Source organism: Choloepus didactylus, chromosome 2, assembly GCF_015220235.1.
Source record: "Choloepus didactylus isolate mChoDid1 chromosome 2, mChoDid1.pri, whole genome shotgun sequence".
NCBI classification, from domain to species: domain Eukaryota; kingdom Metazoa; phylum Chordata; class Mammalia; order Pilosa; family Megalonychidae; genus Choloepus; species Choloepus didactylus.
The window spans coordinates 106,533,651-106,556,328 of record NC_051308.1 but is presented as its reverse complement, the minus strand read 5'-3'; the positions used below and the strand labels follow the sequence as shown (position 1 = coordinate 106,556,328).

The 22,678-nt window shown below is 37.1% G+C and overlaps 2 protein-coding genes across 2 annotated transcripts; both read right to left on the bottom strand.

The window, feature by feature from the left end:
• Window positions 1–531: 531 nt before the first annotated feature.
• Window positions 532–1,479, bottom strand: LOC119517084 (olfactory receptor 6K3). Its single transcript, XM_037813584.1, has one exon. It carries the CDS (start codon window positions 1,477–1,479, stop codon window positions 532–534), a length of 948 nt encoding a protein of 315 aa, XP_037669512.1.
• A 14,881-nt stretch (window positions 1,480–16,360) lies between these two features.
• Window positions 16,361–22,409, bottom strand: LOC119512602 (olfactory receptor 6K3-like). The gene is made up of 2 exons (XM_037807375.1): window positions 22,367–22,409; window positions 16,361–17,256 (listed from the first exon to the last, which is right to left on the bottom strand). Exons 1-2 carry the CDS (start codon window positions 22,407–22,409, stop codon window positions 16,361–16,363), a joined length of 939 nt encoding a protein of 312 aa, XP_037663303.1.
• Window positions 22,410–22,678: the final 269 nt, after the last annotated feature.

The window sequence follows — 22,678 nt, the reverse complement described above, 5'->3', positions numbered from 1 at the left end:
TTACAAAATCCGTGTAGCTAACAGGAAACAGAATTGGGGAATAAAGTCTGCAGTTAGAGTATCAGTAAACCTTGCTTCTGCTTAATGTCCAGTATCTTACTGGCATTTGACAAATCATCTTAGTATTGTGGAAAGTTAGAATGTACTCATTGCACCATACATGCTTTTTTAAGGACACTTAAGGGTGTTCTAAAGACAGATTAGATATCTAAGGTGAGAAAAAAGTTGAGTAGTAAAGGTAATACCTATGAGTTGTGTTAATATTCAAATTTAATATTAAAGGTAGAGTAAATTTAAAACAAAGAAATAAAACTAGAGTTACAGAAGACAATTTCACTGTTCCTGGGAAGTAGGAAGAGGAACTGTTATTGTATCATCTCTATAAATCCAAAGAAAACTTTCTTTACCAGTCTATTCACCAACTTGTGGGAATAAAATTAGACAAACTGTATGATCATTTTAAAGTCTATTCCCTGTGGAGATTAAGATGCTGGGAAAAGGTTCCATTTGCATAAGGACCTGTAGTCTAAATTACCTCCCAGATACAGCAAACACTTTATGAGAGCAAAGGAGCTTCTTAATTGCATCTTTCATATCTTTATTTCTCAAGCCATATATAATGGGATTGAAAAAGGGAGCAAGCACAGAGAAGGTCAGAGCAATAGTGGTGTCACAGAATGGTGTATAAGTAGCAGAGAACCGAAGATACATGAGGGCTACACTGCCGAAAAACAGCAGAAAGACGGCAATGTGGGCAGCACAGGTGGAGAATGCCTTTTTGCGGCCCTCAGTTGAATGAATGCCAAAGATCACAATAATAATTCTGATGTAAGAAAGAGAAATTATCAGGGCTGTTATTAGAATGGCAAGAGCATGTACCACATCTTGCACCAGGATTACGGAGGCATCTGTACAGGCTAAATTCAATAAAGGGGTAAAATCACAGAAGATCTGATGGATTTGGTTAGGGCCACAAAATGGCAGTGTGGAAATCCATGCAATCTCAGGTAGAAGGATAAGGAAACCAAAGATGCAAGACCCTGCAGAAAGCTGAGCACAGAGCCGGGGGATCATGATGGTTGGGTAGTGGAGTGGGTTGCAGATGGCAATATACCTGTCAATGGCCATGACAGTCAGCAAGGCCCCTTCAGTGTTTCCAAGCGAGTGGAAGAAGTACATTTGCAACAGGCAGCCAATGAAAGAGATGGTCTTTCGTTCACTGATTAGATTGGCGAGCATCTTCGGGATGGTGGCTGTGGCGTAACACATCTCCAGAAATGAGAAGATACTGATGAAATTATGCATGGGATTGTGGAGACGGGTGTCCAGCCTTACAGCAAAGAAGATCATTAGGTTCCCAATGACAATAAAGGTGTAGATGAAAAGTAAAGGGAAGAAGTACAGGAGGCTACCATCTTGGAGTTTAGGAAACCCACTGAAGATAAATTCAGTCACTGCTGATGTGTTCCCACTCTCCATATCCCCAGCAGAGAGGGCACACACAACTAATAGAGAAGGAAATCAATACAGTATAAGCAAAAATATTATTTCAATTACCTGGAATTTTGTATTATGAACTTTTCCAGATTCAAAATAACTAGCAATTTGCTTATATCTCCTACCTGTGATTTTTTTTTTAATTTGGGAAACAGTATAGCATAATGACTAAAAGTGTGATCTCAAGTAAGACATAACAAGTTTGCTTATTCATTCTGTGTCTTATCAGTTGGGTAAGTTATCTAATATCTTTGAGCCACAGCTTCTTCCTATGTAGATGTGCCTATCTAACAGAGTTGCTCTGAAGATTAAATTAATTAATATATGAAAATGCTTAGTATTATATGAGCTATAGTTGTTAGCTCTTATCATTCTATTTATAGCCAAACTTTCTGAAAGAATACTATACACAATATCTCCTTTGATCTTGTTCATTTATCAACCACTTGCAGTGTGGCTTTCCCTTCTATTATACAGAAACCATTCTATCCTATGGATCAATGGCATGTTAATTACTAAAGCAATGGAAATTTTATGACTATACTTTAGTATCAGAAATTGCTAATTACTTCATCTTGTGGGTTTCCTCTCATAGCTCCCATCAAACCAATCTCTCCAGATTTGCCTTCTATCTATATGAAACTTATTCTCAGGTATTTTGTTATTCTATGTTACTGTTTTGTTATTTTATGTGTTATAGACTCATCTTCTTTTACACATGCTGTAGATGGGTATGTACTACATTTCCCAGCTGTGATCACAATCTCATGTCTTCCCACATTCTCTGTGGTGAACTCTTCTTTTTCCATACTTTTACATAACCTCTACCTTCAGCACATGTATGTTTCCCAAGCTTTAGATTCATATAACCATTATTCCCCAGCTGCCACTCTCTCATGCTGTACTATAGGTACTTTTCAGAGCTCACTGCACTAACTCCTCAGGGATTACCTTTGTAAATGTTCACCCTCTTCCTTCAAGTTTTAGCTCAGCCATTGCCTCCCATAAGAAGCTTTTCAACTGCAGAACCCCACACCCACATATACACACCTGGGTTTATTCTCATCTGCATGTCTTCTAGGGAGCCTCTGCTATAATCCTTACCATGGGGCATTGTAATCCTCTTGTTATTTGTTCACTTTCTCTAGATTATGAGCTCTTTTTAGTGCAGGATCAGTCTTTTATTTTTTACAAGACTTGACATGTATTAGGTATTTAAAAGTAGTTTTTAAACTTAGGTCAAACTTGAAAATGTAATTAAACCCATTAAAAAAAAAAAAAAACAAGAATAGGAAAAGAAGGTATAAAAATTCATTCGAAGAAGAAATCTAGTAGGTCGGAATAACAGGCTGATATTTCTGAGTTTAAATCTACACAGTCCAAAACTCCAGAGTTGGAGTTTCTTAGAAACTTAACCCTAAGCTTATGCCAAAACTCAAGCCTCTCCAAATTTTCATTAAATGAACCCTTAGAGCATGAGTTTCTCTTCCTAAGCATAGGAAATGAATGTTTTCTCCCAAGAACTCAGTGAACCTAAACTCACCTGTGCCAAAGACCAGAGGTGCTCATTCCTTTCCCAGGGTTTCTGCATTCTTAAATACCCTTTCCGCCCCCCAGAAGGGAAGTTATATCCATCGTCATTGGTTTCTGAGCCAAATGTCAAAGGGAAGGTGCACTCCACTGAGGATTTGCCCCGTAGTAAAGGATAGAAAGCAGCCACTTCCCTCATGGGGTTAATTAGTAGTTACCCTCTACACTCTCATCTCATTAGATTTACAGGTCAAAGGGGAATCATTACCAAAGGAAGGTTTTCATATCTAAAACATTGTTAGCTCTTTCATCATCATTACAATTTATCCAGCTACTGTCTCTCCAGGTGTGGAGTTGGGAGACTGGCATACAAAGAAGAGTTTTGACAGGACCCCATCCTCTTCCATAAACACAAGAAATGGGACAATATTTTATGTGATTTACTGACAACATGTTGAGTTTGTGAATAAATGAATGAGGAGAAAATAAAAGTATTTTAATGAAAAATGTTGGTTGGAAATTGTGCCAAGAAGAGGGAATGATGTCAAATTTTCACTCTCGACAACATGCACAGGGCTTTGCGTCAAAGTACTTATTATTGATTTTGCTGAATTCTTTATATATCCTATTTCTCACCACAAAATAAATCAAATATTTGTTTGTGCTTCTTGTATTGCATTTCCTTTGTCCCATTACTTGCTTAAATTTCTATAATTTCTTCTCACTTTTCTCACTTCTCTGAAACGAGGAAATTGCTCCATCAACTTTATGACCAGAACAAGTTACCACCTCAAATTGAATTCTTCCCTTTATGGGAAACTGACTATCGTAAAGTATTAATACTTCCAATGTAATAAATGTTTTTACATTAAAAAACAAATTGAATAAGGTTTGGTTATTTGTGGTAAGATGAGCAACAAAGCAAAATAATTTAAAAGCTCATATGACTGAGTAAATGTTTGAAAACATGAAGAAAAGTGAAAACCGCTGAGAGAAAACTTCCGTTACTAGCTATTAAAACTTATCATAAAGCTATAACTTTCCAATTAATATAGTAAAAGGACATGAATAGACCAATCAAATAGAAGATCAGAACAGATAACTCAGACAAATAGGGAAAAAAACATGAAGACTTTATCATAAGAAAAAGGTGCTTTTATCACTGGGGGTTGGGGGGCAGGAAAAGTGATTTATTTAATTTAAGATCTTGGCATTGTTGGGTATCCATCAAAAACAAAACAATATTAAATCCTCACCTCACACTATAACCCATTTCTTTAAAAATTAAAGAAATAATAAAAGAAAAAAATTAGAAGAAAAATTGTAAGTCTACTATAACTATAAAGCAAGACAAAGTCATAAAATCATGAAAAAAAAGAGATAGAGATAGTTGGTTATTTAAAAGACAATGGAATATTAGACAGCATTTAAAAGAAATGTAATACTTGTACCAACATGGTTGAACCTTGAAGACATCATGTTGAGTGAAATAAGACACAAAAGAATAAATATTGTATGAGCTCACTGATACGAAATAATTAGAATAAGAAACTTTGTAGAGTCAGAAACTAGAATACAGTTTGCCAGAGGCTAAAAGTGGAGTACAGAAAGGTAATTGCTTAAATTATACAGAGTTTCTGTTTGGAGTGATGAAAAAGTTTTGGTAACAGATGGCAGCGATGATAGCACAACATTGTGGACCTAATTAACAGCATTGAATTGCATATTTGAATGTGGTTAAAAGGGGAAATTTTAGGTTGTATATATGTCATAGAATAAATTTTAAAAAAACCACATGACTATGCAACACAGTGAAACCTAATGTAAATTATAGACTATAATCAATAGTGTAATTATCGTATTCTTTCATAAATTGTCACAAAGGTATCACACTATTGCAAAGTCTTAGCAATGTGGGAAGGGCATTTGGGAACGCTGTATTTTCTGCATGATTTTTCTGTAAACAGATTAGAAATACTTGAGATTATTTCTGTTTCTTGATGTGAGTCTATTTCAAATATTTGCTCTTAATCAGAGAATATACTCAGTTTTAGATTATATTAAACCTTATACAACTATTGCATCATATACCTGAAAATGCAGGTTTCAATGTAAAGTCACATAAAAAAATATATCCCAAAATGGTACATAGTAAATACACACACATGCACATACACAGTGTTTGATAGGGGGCAATGTGTACCTTCCAAACAAACCAACCAAATATAGATAGGTAATAAAACCTGCTTGGTAACTTATTTCAGAAATTAACTTTTTCAATGAGTCAGGAAATCTTACGAGGTAAATTACTCGAGTTTTATGTTCTGTAGAATGTATCACTTTTTAAGGGTTATCAAACTAAATTATCCTTGGATTCCCCACCCCCTTTCGGATGCTTTTACAATCTTTTAAAAATGCTTATATAATGGACACACCCTTTTATAAATTATTAGGATATTTTAGGGTACATTACCCTGGGTTTGGTCTTCTAGACATGTCTGAGCCTAGACATATTGGAGCCTAAAGAAAGCATATATCTCTATCTTATAGTGCTTAAATTGCTTTCCACCTTTTTTAAAGAATCATTGTAGGGAACTGAACTAATCACAGGTCCCCTAAGATCATTGTAAATTTTAATGTTTTTGTTCAGATATAAAACAGCATCACCTCAAAAAATGTAGTTTTTTTTAAATCTGTTGACTTTTTTTCTAGTTGCTAATCCTTTTGGAAGGAAGACTATTCTGGTTGGATTATGTAAGAGGTCTATATGCTTCCCATAACATCTTTTAGTCACAAAAGGGAAAGGAGAAAAATCTTCCCCTTCCTCCCTCCTTCCCTTCCTCTTATCCTTCTTTCTTTCCTCCCTCCCTCTTTCCCTCCCTCCCTCCCTCCCTTTCTTTCTTTCCCTTTCTTTCTTTATTTCTTTCTTTCTTTCTTTCTTTCTTTCTTTCTTTCTTTCTTCTAGATTATTTGGATACTATGTATATATTTATGAGTACAGTTCTTGCAGTTAGTTGTTTGCTAGAGCAAATGTTGGAGTCCACGGTGTCCCTGTGGAATCTCCTGCACCCTTGGTCCGTTTGCTATCCAAGCCATGCCACTGGAAATTTAGGAGTGTTTGCCTTTCTCTTTTGAATTCTGGTTGCCCACTGAAAACTAATATAGATTTCCTGGGGAGGTTACCATGGAGATGTGAGGTGCAAACATTTGGTGAAGTAGGGTATGTACTGGTAGAATTTTTGTTTGTTTGTGTTTTTTTTGTTTTGTTTTGTTTTGTTTTTTTTGCTGTTTTTGTTTGGTTTTCTCTATTTTTAATATGCTTCATGTCAAAAATAAACAGATACAGCTTCAAATGCCATGCAGGGTAGAAATTTGTAATTCTGTCAAAAGGCCTCCTCTCTGCTCACAGCTGCCCATTTTAGCATCCCCTTTACTTTTATTGGTTTCCTTCTTCAGTGAGAATTCTGATTCTTATGATACGAATGGGTACAGCTATTCTCCAGGGTTGAAAGAAAATGAGAAATAAGCTATTTAGTTGAGATCCCTGCTCAGTCTCCACTGCCTTCTTAGCCATATGGCTAAGTGCCCGTTTTCGCTAGAAAAAAAAAGAGGGAAAATTAAAAAGTAGCCAAGATCTATTGCAGGCAATCAACAATACACATTTTTTTCTTTGGTTGGTTGTAGGACCCTGAACTAGGGTTTTTTTGTTTGTTTGTTTGTTTGTTTTGTAGCTAGATATCCCAACTTTATTTAGCATGCTATTCATCAAATGAAGCAAGGAGAAAAATTATTAGGTCATCCACTTGATGAACACAGACTTTCCAGATATCTATTGACCCCCACCTCCCAACCTAGGTCCATCAAAATCACTGTATAAGTTGCTCCATGCTTGGGATTTCCAACACTTTACTGAAAAATTACTTCCCAGATAGGTCCTTCTCTTGCTTGTATTGAATTCCCTTGAAATTTATTTTGTCTGCATTACAGGAAATTATTCAAATTTTGTTCATTGAAATCACCCTTCCTACTTTCTCAACACTGGTACAGTTTTTTGATTGTGTAGGAGAGAGATAAAGGTGAAGTATGCTGGAAGTGAATTGTTTGTGTTTTGTTTGTTTGCATTAAAATATTGATAGGGGTACTATTAGATTACTCAATAGAAAATGGGACATTATTGTCCTTTTCAAGTTTAGGACTTCCACAGATAATAATCTGAACTTGGCTTTGGTCATTTTATTGACTTATATAGGAAGAGAAGTTAAACATTTGTGATAAAATTGCTAACTTCATACCAGTCATACTTGTGATTTGTAAAAATAATTAAAATGACTGTATAAATCATGATCGAAATTTATACTAAGTAGGTGGTAATTGATTGCCAAATACAGGAAAGGTTTTAGAGTTATTTGGTTAAGAAAGGTAAATGAATAATTCTTTTAACTATCATTCAACAGGTGCAAAGAAGCATTTTGACAACAAATAGTTAAAAGAAAGTGAAAATGAGTAGCTCTGGAAAGGCAAATTATCTAAAATTCATATGTCTGTTTACTAAAGTGTATTGTTGCAAATCAAATTCTACATTGTAGTTTTCTTTCAAACTACCTGAAAATTTTAATAATCTAGTTTTTACTAAATTTATAAGCTTGCTGTTCTAATGAAGAGTGCATTAGGGTTCTCTAGGAAAACAGGACCAATAAGAGGTATCAGTAAATATATCTCCTTTTATAAAGTGTATTTATAAAGTATAAATACACTTTATAAAAGTGTCTCATGTAACTGTGGGGATGCAGAAGTCCAAATTTCATAGGGCAGGGAGCAAACTGGCAACTGTGATGAAGGTGTTTGATGAACTCCTCAGGACACACTGGCTAGCTGAAGGAGAAGTGAAGGTTCTCTCTCTCCTGCCTTAAAAGTCTTCAACTGTTTGGGTTAAATCCAGCTGATTGAATTCTCTCATTGTGAAAGATACACCCTTCGTTAGTGTAATCAGCCACAGATGCAGCCAATTGACTGATGATTTAATAAATCAGTCTTCTGGTTTATTAACAAGCCACAAATGTCCTTAGAGTAACAGGCCAGTGCTTGTTTGACCAGACACCTGGGCACCGTCACCTGGCCAAGTTGACCCATAAACCTAACCATCCCTTATCAACTGGGCAGCTATACATATCACCTTAAACCATACTTAATCTCTAAATAGAGCACAATAATAGACATATGGCTCACCTAACAATACTCAGCTGTCCTGTGTACAACCAGAAATGCACTAAATCTCTCCAGAATAGGGTGCAAGTCCTTGGACATGCATTGTCTCTTAAACTTGATTTCCTATGACTTAAATACTATAAAATGAAAAAACAGTCATAACAAAACAAGGAGGAAATATTCATGCCATCATAGTCCTCATTTCTGTTACTGGTCACATGGTTGTAGTTCATATTTATCACTACCTTCTTCCACTACCCATTCCATGTTCCCTTTACTCTCAGCAAGCACTTCAGCTGGCCATAGTTCTTTGCCTGGTGGGATGACCCAAGCCTTCATTCCTGAACTTTCTGGGCCATCAGTAGTCCTGCCTGGATTGGGTAGTTGCAGCTTTCCATTGACTTCAATTACAGGTCATGATAGTACTAAGAGATGCCCTAGGGGATCTCCTGTATTCCAGGAAAATTCTTCTTTACCTCTGTTGTGTAGTTGCAGTCCTATTTCCCCCTGATAGTCCGGACCAAGTGCCCCAACCAGTATAATAATTCTCTTCCTTGCCTGTTGACTTGAGGCATGAGAAACCCAAAGTGGTCAGGTGGCAGTCTTAACTTCCAGTTCAATGGAATTATTGCTGTTTCTCCTGGTAAAAGCACTCCTCCTTTTGGAACTAAGACTTGTAGAACAGCAGAGCTTAAGCTAGCAGGGACAGGAAGCAAAAATTTTCCTAGTGGATCACTAGGAGAGATAGTGAGTGGTGCCACTCCCATTCCCACCCCTTGATTCCTGGACCCATGAACCCTGGCTATGGAAGAAACAGCACCATAGAGTGGACACTGATTCAGAGCATACACAGTCCCCTGGAGAACACTGCCCCAGCCCTGCAAGTTATCACCACCTAGTTGGTGCTGTAATTGAGACTTCAAAAGGCCATTCCACCATTCTATCAGTCCAGCTGCCTCTGGATGATGAAGGACATGGTAAGACCAGAGAATTCCATGAGCATGTGCCCTTTCCCTCACTTCATTTGCTGTGAAGTGGTTCCTTGGTCAGAAGCAATGTTCCATGGAATACCATGATGGTGGATAAGGCATTCTATAAGTCCACAGATGGTAGTTTTGGCAGAAACATTGTGTGAAGGGAAGGCAAACCCATATCTGGAGTATGTGTCTATTTGGGTGAGAAAAACTGCTACCCCTTCCACGATGGAAGTGGTCCGATGTAATCAGCCTGCCATAAAATAGCAGACTGATCACGTTGGGGAATGGTGCCATATGAGGGACTGTGTGTGGGTCTCTGCTGCTGGCAGATTGAGCACACAGCAGTGGCTGTGACCAGGTTGGGCTTGGTGAGTGGAAGTCCAAGTTGCTGAGCACATGGATAACCTCCATCCCTACCACATGATCACTTTGCTCATGAGCCCATTGGACAATGACAAGAGTGGCTGGGGAAAGAGGCTGACTGGTATCCACTGAATGGGTCATCTTATCCACTTGATTATTAAAATCTTCCTCTGCTGAAGTCACCCTCTGGTGAGCATTCACATGGGACACAAATATCCTCATGTTTTTTGCCCACTCAGAAAGGTCTATCCACATACCTCTTCCCCAGACTTCTTTGTCACCAATTTTCCAATCATGCTCCTTCCAAGCCCCTGACCATCCAGCCAAACCATTAGCAACAGCCCAGGAATCAGTACACAAACACACTTCTGGCAAGTTCTCCTTCCAAGCAAAATGAACAACCAGGCACATTGCTTGAAGTTCTGCCCACAGGGAGGATTTCTTCTCACCACTGTCCTTCAGGGACATCCCAGAAAGGGACTGCAGTGCTGCAGCTGTCCACTTTCAGGTGGTGCCTTCATATCATGTAGAACCATCTGTAAGCCAGGCCCAAGTTTTCTCTTCCTCAGTCAACTGATTGTAAGGAACTCCCCAAGATATCATAGCTGTGGGCTGGGAAAGAGAAGGTAGTGTGGTAGGAGTGGGGGCCATGGGCATTTGGGCCACTTCCTCATGTAACTTACTTGTGCCTTCAGGACCTGCTTGAGCTCTATCTTGTATATACCATTTCCATTCTATGATGGAGTGCTGCTGTGCACACCCAACTTTATGGCTTGGTAGGTCAGATAACACACAGCTCATGATGGATAACTCAGGTCTCATGGTAACTTGATGGCCCATGGTTAAGCGTTCTGTCTCTACTAAGGCCCAATAGCAGGTCAAACACTGCTTCTCAAATGGAGAGTAGTTATCTGCAGAGGATGATAAGGCTTCATTTCAAAATCCTAAGGGCTTGCATTGTGATTCTCCTATAGGAGCCTGCCAAAGGCTCCAAACAGCATCCCTCTCTGCCACTGACACTTCCAGCACCATTGGATCAGCTGGATCTTATGGTCCAAGTGGCAGAGAAGCTTGCCCTGCAGCCTGGACTTGTCACGGAGCCTCATCTTGTTCTGGTCCCCACTCAAAACTAGACGTTTTCCTGGTCACTCAGTAAATGGGCCATAGTAGCATACCCAAATGAGGAATATTTTGTCTCCAAAATCCAAAGAGGCCAACTAGGCATTGTGCCCTTTTTTTGGTCATAGGAGAGGCCAGATGTAAGAGCTTATTCTTCACCTTAGAAGGGATATCTCGACATGCCCCACATCACTGGACGCCTAGGTATTTCAATGAGGTGGAAGGCCCCTGTATTTTTGTTGGGTTTATCTCCCATCCTCTGACATGCAAATGCCTTATCAACAAATCTAGAGTAGTTCCTACTTCCTGCTCACTAAGTCCAATCAACATGATATCCTCCATATAATGGACCAGTGTGATGTCTTGTGGGAGGAAGAAATGATCATGTTCCCTGCTGGACAATAATAAGACATAGGGCTGGAGAGTTGACGTACCACTGAGGCAGGACAGTGAAAGGATACTGCTGGCCTTGCAGGCTGAATGCAAACTATTTCTGGTGGTCCTTACTAATAGCTATTGAGAAGAAAGCATTTGCCAGATCAATAGCTGCATACCAGGTACCAGGTGATATGTTGATTTGCTCAAGCAATGATATCACATCTGGAACAGCAGCTGCAATTGGAGTCACCATCTGGTTAAGCTTACAATAATCCACTGTCATCCTCTAAGATTTGTTTCTTGCACAGGTCAAACAGGAGAGTTGAATGGGAATATGGTGGGAATCACCACCCTTGCATCCTTCAAGTCCACGAGTGGCATTAATCTCTGCATTCCCCCAGGAATCCAGTATTGCTTCTGGTTTACTATTTTCTTAGGCAGGGGCAGTTCTAGCAGCTTCCACTTGGCCTTTCCTACCATAATAGTCTTCACTCCACAAGTCAGGGAACCAATGTGGGCATTCTGCCAGTTGCTGAGTATGTCTATTCCATTTCTGCATTCTGGAAATGGGGAAATAACCACAGAGTGGGTCCAGGGACCAACTGGACCCAATGTGAGGCAGACCTGAGCTAAAACTCCATCGATCACCTGATGTCCACTTTGACCGGTGGAACAGAGTGATGTTTTGTGTCTCCTGGAATTAATATCACTTCTGAGTCAGTGTCCAACAATCCCAAAGATATCTGATCATTTCCTTTTCCCCAATGCACAGTTATCCTGGTAAAAGGTCAATGGTCCCCTTGGGGAAAGCTGGGAGGAAGATTAACAGTATAGATTTTTGGCAGTGTAACAGGGTCCTTCCCTAAGGGTACCTGGAAGTCCCCTCATTCAAGGGGCTCTGGATCTGTTAACTGTCTCAAGTCTGGGAATTAATTAAGGGGCCATGATGCTCTGTTTTTGTAATTCAAGTTAGACTTTTGTTCATTTGACCTAGAATCCTTCTGCTTATAAAGATTAAACAAGAATTTAGTAGACTGCCCATCTATTTTACTCCTAGGTACTCCATGATCTACTAGCCAATGCCATAAGTCTCTGTGAGTCAGATAATTTTGACTGCCACTTTGAGCCTGCTGTTCATTATGGTAGCCACACCCACCTTGTCTTTGGTGATTAACTGCTGCCACGTGGTTTCTCCCAACTCAGGATCCAATTATCTCCATTATGTTTAAGAATTCCTGTTCAGTGACAGCAGTTCCTGCAGTAATATCGGACCTGCAGAGAAGGGTGACTACAGAGCTCTTTAGGGATGTTGGAGCTAGTCTCACAAATCTATTCCTAACTGTCCTGGTAAAAGGTATGTCCTCTGGACATTCTTGGTATGTGAGCAAGTCTTCTATGATAAATCCATTCCAACATTCCAATCTCATTAAGCCTTTGGATCCCCTCCTATACATTATATCAGGGCAGTTCTGGCATTTTGACCTCATGTAATGTCAGCCACTTTTTGATCCATGTTTTAGTCAACCACCCAAACAGACTGCTAATGCCCTTTATAACCCCTCAAGCTACAATATTGAATGTAGGATCTATGCTTAGTGGCCCCATACCAGTAAATTCAGCCTGATCCAACTTTATATTCCTTCCACCATTATCCCACACCCTTAATATCCATTCTCACACATATTCCCCTGATTTCTGTCTGTATAAATCAGAAAACTCATATAGTTCTTTTGGAGTGTAGCATACTTCCTCATTGGTCACACTTTGTGCCTCACCCTTCAGAGTCTGTTGGGACTTTAGTCTAGTTATAGGTCTTGAAGAAAAGACTGGTGGGGGTATGTCATGAAAAGAATTAGAAGTATCTCTCTAGCCATTTACCTCAGGACATTCTGTTGCAGTTTCATCTTGTGGAACAGGATTAATCTCTCCAGAGGAATGAGGGTTACTTCCTCAGGGAAAGTGACTACAGGTTTAGCAGGCACTGAAGGGTTAATCTCTTTAGGTGGAGGTTGAGTGGCAGTTTCCTCAGGGCAGACTGGAGGTTGGGAAGCTGTTTTCTCAAAGCAGGCTGGAGGTTGGGTAGCTGTCTCCTCAAGGCAGACTGGAGGAGGCGGGCACTGTTTCCTTAGGAAAGACCACTACAGACACATCTAAAAAAGACTCAGCAGAATCCAGGGCTCCAATGTCCTCACTACCATTATTATCTACCCATATGTCCCCATCCCAAGTTTCAGGATCCCATTCTTTTCCAATCAATGTTTTTGCTTTAACAGCAGACACCCTGCGAATTTGAGATTTTAGTTACTTTGTAAATCTGCTACTCACACGATGAGACTCTGCATCTGACTTTCAGAGATCTCAAGTCTGTGGCCAGAGGAAATAAGATTTTCTTTCAGGGCACACATAGAAACCTTTACTTCTGTCATGCAGCACCTGAGTTTCAAATTTGAAGACTTCAGCTGGTCCCTTTCTCTTATAACTTTATCCAGCATATCTAAGAACAACCTGCCAACATCATTATACCTCTTAGTTTCATAAAACTCTGTTAAGGTGTCAAAAACAGTGTCACCCAGAGCCTTGCCTCATATAAAAGTATGATTAGGAGAATCAAAAGGTGATATTTTGTGTATCTCCATTGTCAACTCATGCCTTGGACAGTCAGTGCCATCTTGATTATTGGAAATGGAGACGTTGGTGCCTTTGAATCTAACCAGAGTAGAAATCCAATTGTAAAAGCCCATTTTAAGATTCTGTTTCTCAAGAACCACTCCCAGTACCAAGCTGAATTAATTAGGTATCTCTAGGAAAACAAAACTAACAAGAGATGTCTGTAAATATAAGATTTCATAAGTGTCTCATGCAACTGTGGGGATGCACAAGTCAAAATTCTGCAGGGCAGGATGCACTAGTCCAAATTCTGTAGGACTGCTTGCCAACTTCAACTGGCAATTCTGATGAAGGTGTCTGATGAACTCCTCAGGTGATGTTGGCTAGCTGAAGAAGTGAAGGTTCTCTCTCTTCTCCCTTAAAGGTTTTCAACTGATTGGATTAAATCCAGCTGATTGAATTCTCTCATTGTGGAAGACATGCCTTTTATTGATGTAATCAGCCACAGATGCAGCCAATTGACTGATGATCTAATAAACCAGTCTTCTGGTTTAACCAGCCACAAACATCACAGTATAAATTTTTAATTCATTTTTTATTAGTGATTATCCAGAGGTATTCACTTTCATTCCCCAAACCTCTTTGTCAATCTGTCTTGCTGTCTTTCTGTCTTTCTATCTTTAATAACAGAAATCCTTCAACTAATTATAAGGGCTTGCATTTGACAAAGTCAATGTTTTTACGATGCAAGTGCAAGGAAAACTAAAGTGATTAAAATAGTTATTCTGTGTTTGTATGTGTGCGCGCGTGTATGTGCGTATGTGTGTGATTGAGAGAGAGAGGGAGAGAGAAAGCGAGATCACATGTATGGGTACAAAAAATAACAAGATATCAGTGTGTCAAAGCTTTAATTGCTTGTAGCAACTGTGGAAGCATCTGCCACAGTGTCTAATGTTAACTATAGATGATTGCAGTTGTGCTGATAAGTTGTATTTTCCTGTTTTTGTTTTGGCATCTTGAAGTTCCTTGAATATTTCATAACTTCTCTAGCTTGTGTATCTCAGATGTATTATTCATGCCCTTTTCTGAAAGCAGTTTGAGGACAGCTCCAGTGGAGCTGGAAAATTCTGTTTTGATTCCATGCCTTCCATCCAGGGTTCTCAAGAAGACCATTGCTTTTGACATCTGCTTCTTCAAGCTTTGTTTAGTTTTCCCATAATTTATGTGAATTACACCACTTAATTCCTAGATTTTTCTCTCCTCTTTATTCAATATGGCCAGATTAGTACTTTCCTCAATTGGATCTCAACCGCGCTTGTACTTGAGGAAATGCTTTAAGTTTGGGGTCAATTGAAGGCATTGTTTTTACAGTTTTCAGGACTAGTAATGTTTTGGTTTTATTTTATTTTGTTTGCTTGTTTGTTCTAATGCTGCTGCTACTTTTCATTTCATATACATCTTTGATCATTGCTGGGTTACCTAATAGACAGACTCATCTGATACTTTAGACATTTTAGCCAAATAGAGGCATAATTACTCTTTCTTTTCTTGAGAGGAATGTTACATATGATATTTCAGGGTATTCAAATAGTCATGAATGTCTTTGGAAACCCTTATGCATACATTCATTTTTATTATTATATCTTTAACTTTCATTCACTGCTTATAGCATCTAAAAATTGATCAAGTCCTTTCTTAGCTATTTCAATAGGATTTTTGGTGGAAGGAAATTCAGATATAGGAGTTTAAATTGTCTTTTTTATATAGAACTCTAAATTTGCATTTTAGAAAATTAATTTCTGGTGGCAATGAAGAGCATACATTTCAAAGAAAGCAAAAATGAAAACATGGGTAATGTAGCTCAAAAAATTACTATCTATATGTGTGCGTATGTGTTTGAAAATAAAAAATGCTTTGAAATTATCATAATAGTCAAAATAAAATAAAGTTTGAATTCTACTACTTGATCCAGAAAATCAACAGAAACAAAAACATAAATCATAGTCAAAGGTAAGTATTCCTAAGTGTGTGTTTTTACTTTTAGCATTATACTCTTTATTATAGGAGTCTTTAAAATATTCATAAAAAATTTCAGTAATTAGTGGCAAATAATATTGAGTAATACTTATTTTGTGTTATGTTCTATTCAAAGCACTTTAAAAGAGGAATTCATTTAATTTTTATAATAATTTGAAGTCTTACTTTTTTAAAAGTTTTGCTTTTTATTACTTTTTTACTCATTTTATTAATAGTGAGATTAAGATGCAGAGAGATTAATTAGTAATTTGCTCAAGATCACAAAGTTAGTATGTGGCAGCACTGAAATATGGACCTTGAACTCTTCTACAGATTTTATGCTCTTAATCACCACATGTTATAGTCTATAGTTATTATTAACATTTATTATTATAATAAAATTATCGTTCATAAAAAACATAATTTATTGGCTTACAAATCATTTTTCTTTTCTATAATATATCTAACTGTCTAGAGGAGATATCTATGCTATCTTAATTGAACATGTATAAACAGAATAAATGTGCAATCTTAGACATCAGAAGGAGTACTTGGGTAAAAAACACAATATAGCAATGTGACAGTCAATGTGTTATGAGTTATATGTTACTTTTATGGTTTAGTATGCTAAAGTAATATCCAAAGCGGGAAGTGCCTATAAAGTAGCATTAATTTGCAAATGCATTAAACACATTCTGAGGGCAAAGAAGCTTCTTAATTGCAGTCTCCATATCCTTGTTTCTCAAACTATAGATGATAGGGTTGAAAAAAGGAGCAAGAACTGCAAATATCAATGCAATGGCTGTGTCCAAAGCTGGTGGGAAGGTAGTAGAGAAACGCAGGTATGTAAGGGACACACTGCCATAGAACATCAGAAAGACACCAAGATGGGCAGCACAGGTGGAAAAGGCCTTCTGGCGGCCCTCAGTAGAGGGAATCTTCAGGATCACAGTGATGATTCTGACATAAGAGAGGGAAATAATCAGGACAGAGAAGATGATGGCGATAGCATGGATCACATCCTCAATCAGGATCATGGAAGTATCTGTACAGGCCAAGCGCAGAACAGGTTCAAGGTCACAGAAGATCTGATGGATTTGATTGGGGCCACAAAAGGGCAGTGTGGAAATCCACACAATCTCTGGGAGCAACACAAGAAAGCCAAAGACACAGGAGCCTGCTGAGAGCCGAGCACACAGCCAAGGGTTCATAATAGTTGGGTAGCGAAGGGGATTACAAATGGCTATGTACCTGTCAATGGCCATGGTAGTCAGCAAAATCCCCTCTGAATTTCCAAGTGAATGGAAAAAGTACATCTGCAAGAGGCAGCCAATCACGGAGATGGTCCTCTGCTTACTGATGAGGTTGGAGAGCATCTTGGGAATGGTAGCTGTGGTATACCAGATCTCCAAAAATGAGAAAATGCTGATGAAATTGTACATGGGATTGTGGAGACGTGTATCTATCCTGACTGCAAAAAAGACAATGAGATTTCCAATGACAATGAACACGTAGATGATGACCAAAGGAATGAAGAAGAGGATGCTACCATCTTCAGAAAGGGGAAATCCAGAGAAGAAAAACTCTGTCACAGTTGTAGTTTGGTTGCTTCTTATTGTAGTCTCAGGAGTCTTAACAGGTGTGTGTGGAAGACAAGAGTTCATGTCTTAGATAAAACGTAGAGTCAGATCTAGTAGCTCATTTCAGAGTCAAATGAAGAATATGCATTAGGCAGGATGTTTACCTTGAATCATTCATTGATTCATTAAACAGATGTTTATTTAGTGCTTACTATGTGCTAAGCACAGTTGTGTTTTTTTTTAATTCAGCTGTGAAGAAACAGTCTGCTTTCATGAAGCTTATACTCTAATGAAGGAGATAAATAATAATCAAATAACTGTATCAATAACACCATATTTATAAACTATATTGTGTAAAATAAAGTTGAATTATAAGGTACTAATAAAGAGAGACTTTTATAAGAATTCCCAAAGTTGTTTTGAGTCACTTAAAATTTTCTAACAGCTCTTAGCTACAGATAAGACTATGAAAACTCATAGTTCTCTTTCTCTCTTATAATTATTGTGAAGTTGTACTCTGCATTTTCCTTAATATTGCCAGTTTTGAATATTCTGCACCTTTGCCAGACCATAAAATAGATTGAATTTGGTGAGGGGAGGGGGGAAGGTTTTCAGACACAGGCATCAAGGGGAAGCCCTGGTAACAAACTCTATTCTCAGCAGCAGAATAATCAATCTAGCAGAAATTGGCCAGCTCAGAAAGAATAAGCCTGTGAGAAGTTAAGCTGCAGAAGACTTTGGAAGCACCAAGAATGCACCAAGAATGAACCTGAGTGGTGAAATCTTTTCATCAATCTCCTAAAGTTCAGTCCATAAGGCATTGGGAAGAAACAGAGATTCTTAACAACCACCCACATCCCCTTATTTGGATTATTTATATCTGACAAAGACTCTTAAGTTATGAGAAAGTAAGAGACAAATTTTGGTATTCACACACAATTTTGAGTGATTGCTACCATATCCCTTGAAAATGACATGACCTATAAGGATACCATCTCTCAAAGTAGTGGTAGGAGACTCATCAGGTATATACAGGGATTATTCTCCAGGCCAGGAAATTCAGAAACCTGGCCTGACAGAGAAGTAGATAGAAAACCAGTCAAGGAAAACTTTTTAACATAAAAGCTTGACATATAAGTTGTTTTTTGGAATGTGGAGACCGATAAATATGAACCTCTCATACAATTAATTTCTAGAATATTTGGTTATTCTTAATGTCAGTGTTTCTCCAATAAGACAGGAAAATGTCTCCTTTGAGCTAATAGTATTAAAATATAAGTAAGCAAAATTAATTTACAACTCTGGATAGTTTAAATGAAGAATGATATTTGAATTTCCAAGTTAAAACAAGACATTTGAAAGATACAAGGAGCTAATGAAAAATATTTGGCACATTTCGGTTCTTCTCAGAGCTCTCATTACAGAACAAATTATATACCTACAACAGATTTTAAGAAATGGCTTACACTGACCAAGTTTGACAAATATTACTTTAGAAGCTTCTGAAAAATCAAGATCTCACAGAAAATTGAGACATGTCGATTTTTCTTATGTATGCTAATCTTTGAGAGTGCCATAAAATAGGATTATTGCAAACAGAAAAATGTTATTGCTCTACAGATATCAATGTGTTTTGATGTCTGTAGCAGATTTATATGCTGCTTATACAACCTAGATACTGAATGGATATATATATATTCTCTTAAGTTCTCTTAACTGTTTGCACTTTGGTAAATGATCATTACAGAGACAGACAACTCCTCTGTCTCATTACCAGACTATTAAAACACATGTATTTACCAGCTTTCTGTTACCATGCAGTATATAAAACAGGCTATTAAAAAAATTTATGAGGAAGATGATCTATCCCACAGTCAACTGACAAGTCTTTCAATATCCTCATTTTAAAGATACAATTCTGAGTTTATGAAACTAGAGGGCGTAAAAATCTGTTAGTAGGTTTCAATTACTCCAAGATGGTTATTATTTATGAATTGACTGAGGAAAAACTGGTATGTAAATTAATCTGAGGACCTCATAGAAACAAGCCTTTGCTAAATTAAAAAGTAACTTGGCAAAAGGTAATGATTTGAGTACTAGTGGTCACATAGCAAGATCTTAAATCCATTGACATATAATAGATATTGATATGAAAAATATTTTTGCTTTCGTCTGAGGAAAATATTAACTAGAAAACAGAAATTAGCCATAGAACAGGGAAAAATATAAAACAGAAACAAATAAAACAAAAGCAGTAACCAAAAAATAAAAATAACCCTGAAATCATTTAGATCCCAGTTTAATTTAAACATTGTTTAAAGAAAAAATAATTGTCTTTTATAAATCTATTATCAGAGCATACCCATAACAAATTTAAAAGGTGAAAAACCACTCCCAATCTAAAAAGCACATTTTGAGCTGGACTATATTCAAGGGCAAACAAATGTGAATCTTTATGCATTGTCTTAGATATGCAATTACTCTCTTTCACTACATTATAAGAGGAAAGAATGTCAAATGTATGAACGTGGTCTGATTTTATTTTTAAGTTTAAAAGATGAGGAAAAAAATAGGGTATGTTGATTTTTCATGTTGAAAAATTATAGTATGCATATAGAGCACAGATATTCATCCTGAATTCCAAAGCAGCCTAGGAGCAATTGAATGGCCTCTTAGTGAAAATCAATTTTTTTTCAGGTCCAAAATTCATAATTTATTTAGCAAATATTTATGGATTTCCTGTTGTGTGTCAATTTATACTCTATTGGGTTTTGAGAATTAAATAATCAAATAAAACACCAAAAATAAAAGGAAATTCTGGAGAAGGGGAAGCCTTGGAGTAAGGTGAAGGGATAGTCAGTGAGACTAAAAAGGAATATATCTTCTAGTCAGACAGCCAGACAGATCTAACATTCAGAAAGATGCCTGCATTGGTGATATATATAACAAATCAATATGGATAAAGGCATCAAAGGAGAGTATATAGATAGCATAAAAAGTGCAGCAAACAGAGAAATGAGGCCTGGGAAAACACCATCTTTTGAAAGAAAATAGATCACAGAAAACAATTTGGGAAAGGAGAATGAAAGGTAAAAACTTTTAGGAAGGAGGAGGTAGATGATATTGTCAAATACCCTAGATCATTCAAATAATACCAAGGTAAAATGCAAGGCTCTTTTAGATTAAGCAATTGGGGAAACATCAGTAACCTTATCAAGGAGTGCTTAGTGGAAAATGGGGGAGGAAGGAAGACAGGAAAGGGTTAATTCATTTGTACCTGAAAGATTTATTGAGCAAATGTTACAGAAGTAGTGGAACACAGAGAAATAAAATAAGATAGTGTCTGAGGACATGGGATTTGGAAACATATTTCATGAGTCCGAATCCTAGCCCTAACCTTCTAAATGCTGTGATTTTTTTTTTTTTTTGGAATTTGTGTAAACTTTCTTATGCCTCAGTTTCTTCCTTTGTAAAATGGAGGTAATAGAAACACTTAATTTGTAAGGTTGTTGTGAAAATTTTTTCAGTTTATAGAATAGTGGCTTCACATTCAAACACAGCTTTTTGGAGAGCCTAAGATCTCTTTGCTAAAAATATGGATGTAGTGATGTTTGTAGGATGACGGAGAATTAAGGTACAATGCAGTAAGTGCTATGAAAGGTAAGTATCATGTAACCCAGTTCTAGGCTGGGGAAAATTGCCTGGGGTAAATAATTTCTTTCCTAAAATCTGAAGGATGCATAGGTGTGAAGCAGACAAAAAGCTTAGGGATATGGAGAGGTCTGTTCCAGGCAGTAATAATAACATGTGCAAAGACCCAAATGCCAAAGAGAGTCTAGTGCATTCCAGGAATCAAAATGGTAGAGCACAGGATGTGTGTGTGTGTGTGTGCATGTGTGTGTGTGTTTTGGGGTAGAAGGGGAAGTTGGAGATGCAGCAATAGATAAAGCAAGGTCAAAGGATAAGCAGAATGCTAATCTTGAAGACTCTAGTATGTTTTGTTAGGAATGACAACGTTATTCTATCAGAAAAAAGAAGCCATTGAGGTTTTAAACAAAGAAATAACTTCATTTGACAAAGCTTTGCATTTTGAAACATGAGTTTGGTTGTATTGTGTAGAGTGGATTAAAAGCAGAGAAAACTTGAAGTGGAAAACAAGGTTTGAGAACAAAAGGTCAATATATAAAAATCAACAATGTTTTTTATACTAGCAATGAACAACTGGAAGTTGAAATTTAAAAACAGTACCATTCATAATAACACCAGAAAATATGAAGCTCTTAATAATGAATCTAGCAAAATATATGCAGAATCTGTGTGCTGAAAACTACAAAGCACTGATGAAAGAAACCAAAGACTTAAATAAATGGAGCAATTCTGTGTTCATTAATTGAAAGACAATGTGAGGACGCCAAGTCTCGGCAAATTGATCTATAGATTTATTGGTGCAATATCAATCAAATTCCCAGCAGGTTTCTTTTTATTATTCTTTTTCAGATATCAACAAACCTATTCTAAAATTTTTATGAAAAAGCAAAGGAAAAATAATAGAAATAGCATCTTGATAAAGGGGATCCTAGCTGGAGGATTCACACTATTTGATTTCAAGATTTACTCCAAAGTTAAGTATCAAGACAGTGTGCTATTTTAACAAACACATAGAGCAATGGAACCAAATAGAGGGTGCAGACATAGACCCCCACATATATGATAGGATGATTCAATAGAGAAAGGAACAATCGGACACAAATGTGTTAAAAACAATCTTGCACCACATAAAAAATTAACACAAAAATGAATCATAAAACTAAATGTAAACCAAAAACTGTAATACATCTCCAAGAGAACAGGAGGCAAAATCTTTTGTGACCTTAGCCTAGACCAAAATTTCTTAGACATAAATTTCTTATGTTATATCAGAAATAACATAATTAATGAACTAAAAGGAAAGTATTTTATGCTTAAAGATTGATACATTAGAGTTTAATATTTTAAACCAGAATAGTTACCTTATATCTAAGGTCTAGACACCAAAAGCATGACCCATAAAAGAAAAAACTGATAAATTAGACTTCATCAAAATTGAGAAATTTTTCTCTGCAAAATAAAATGTTAAGAGAATGAAAAGACAAGCCATGACTGGGAGAAAATATTTGCAAAACATATATCTAACAAAAATATATGCAGAATATGTAAAATTCAAAACTCAGTAATAGAGAGCAAGCAACACTGTGTTTTAAACTGAGAAAATGATTTGAACAAACACTTTACCAAAGAAGACATATTGATGGTAAATTAACCCATAAAGATGTGCTCAACATCAGCATCATTAGTCATTAGGGAAGTGCAAATTAAAACCACAATGAGATATCATTGCCATTGCACATCTATAAGAATGACTATAAC

What these genes read in the sequence shown, in the direction of transcription:
- LOC119517084 (XM_037813584.1), bottom strand. Translation starts at nt 1,479, where the DNA reads ATGGAGAGTGGGAACACATCAGCAGTGACTGAATTTATCTTCAGTGGG.
- LOC119512602 (XM_037807375.1), bottom strand. Translation starts at nt 22,409, where the DNA reads ATGGCTTGTCTTTTCATTCTCTTAACATTTTATTTTGCAGAGA. An exon ending in AACATTTTATTTTGCAGAGA is followed by an intron (nt 17,257 to 22,366) that starts AAAATTTCTCAA and finishes TCTCTGGATTTC; the next exon opens with CCCTTTCTGAAGATGGTAGC.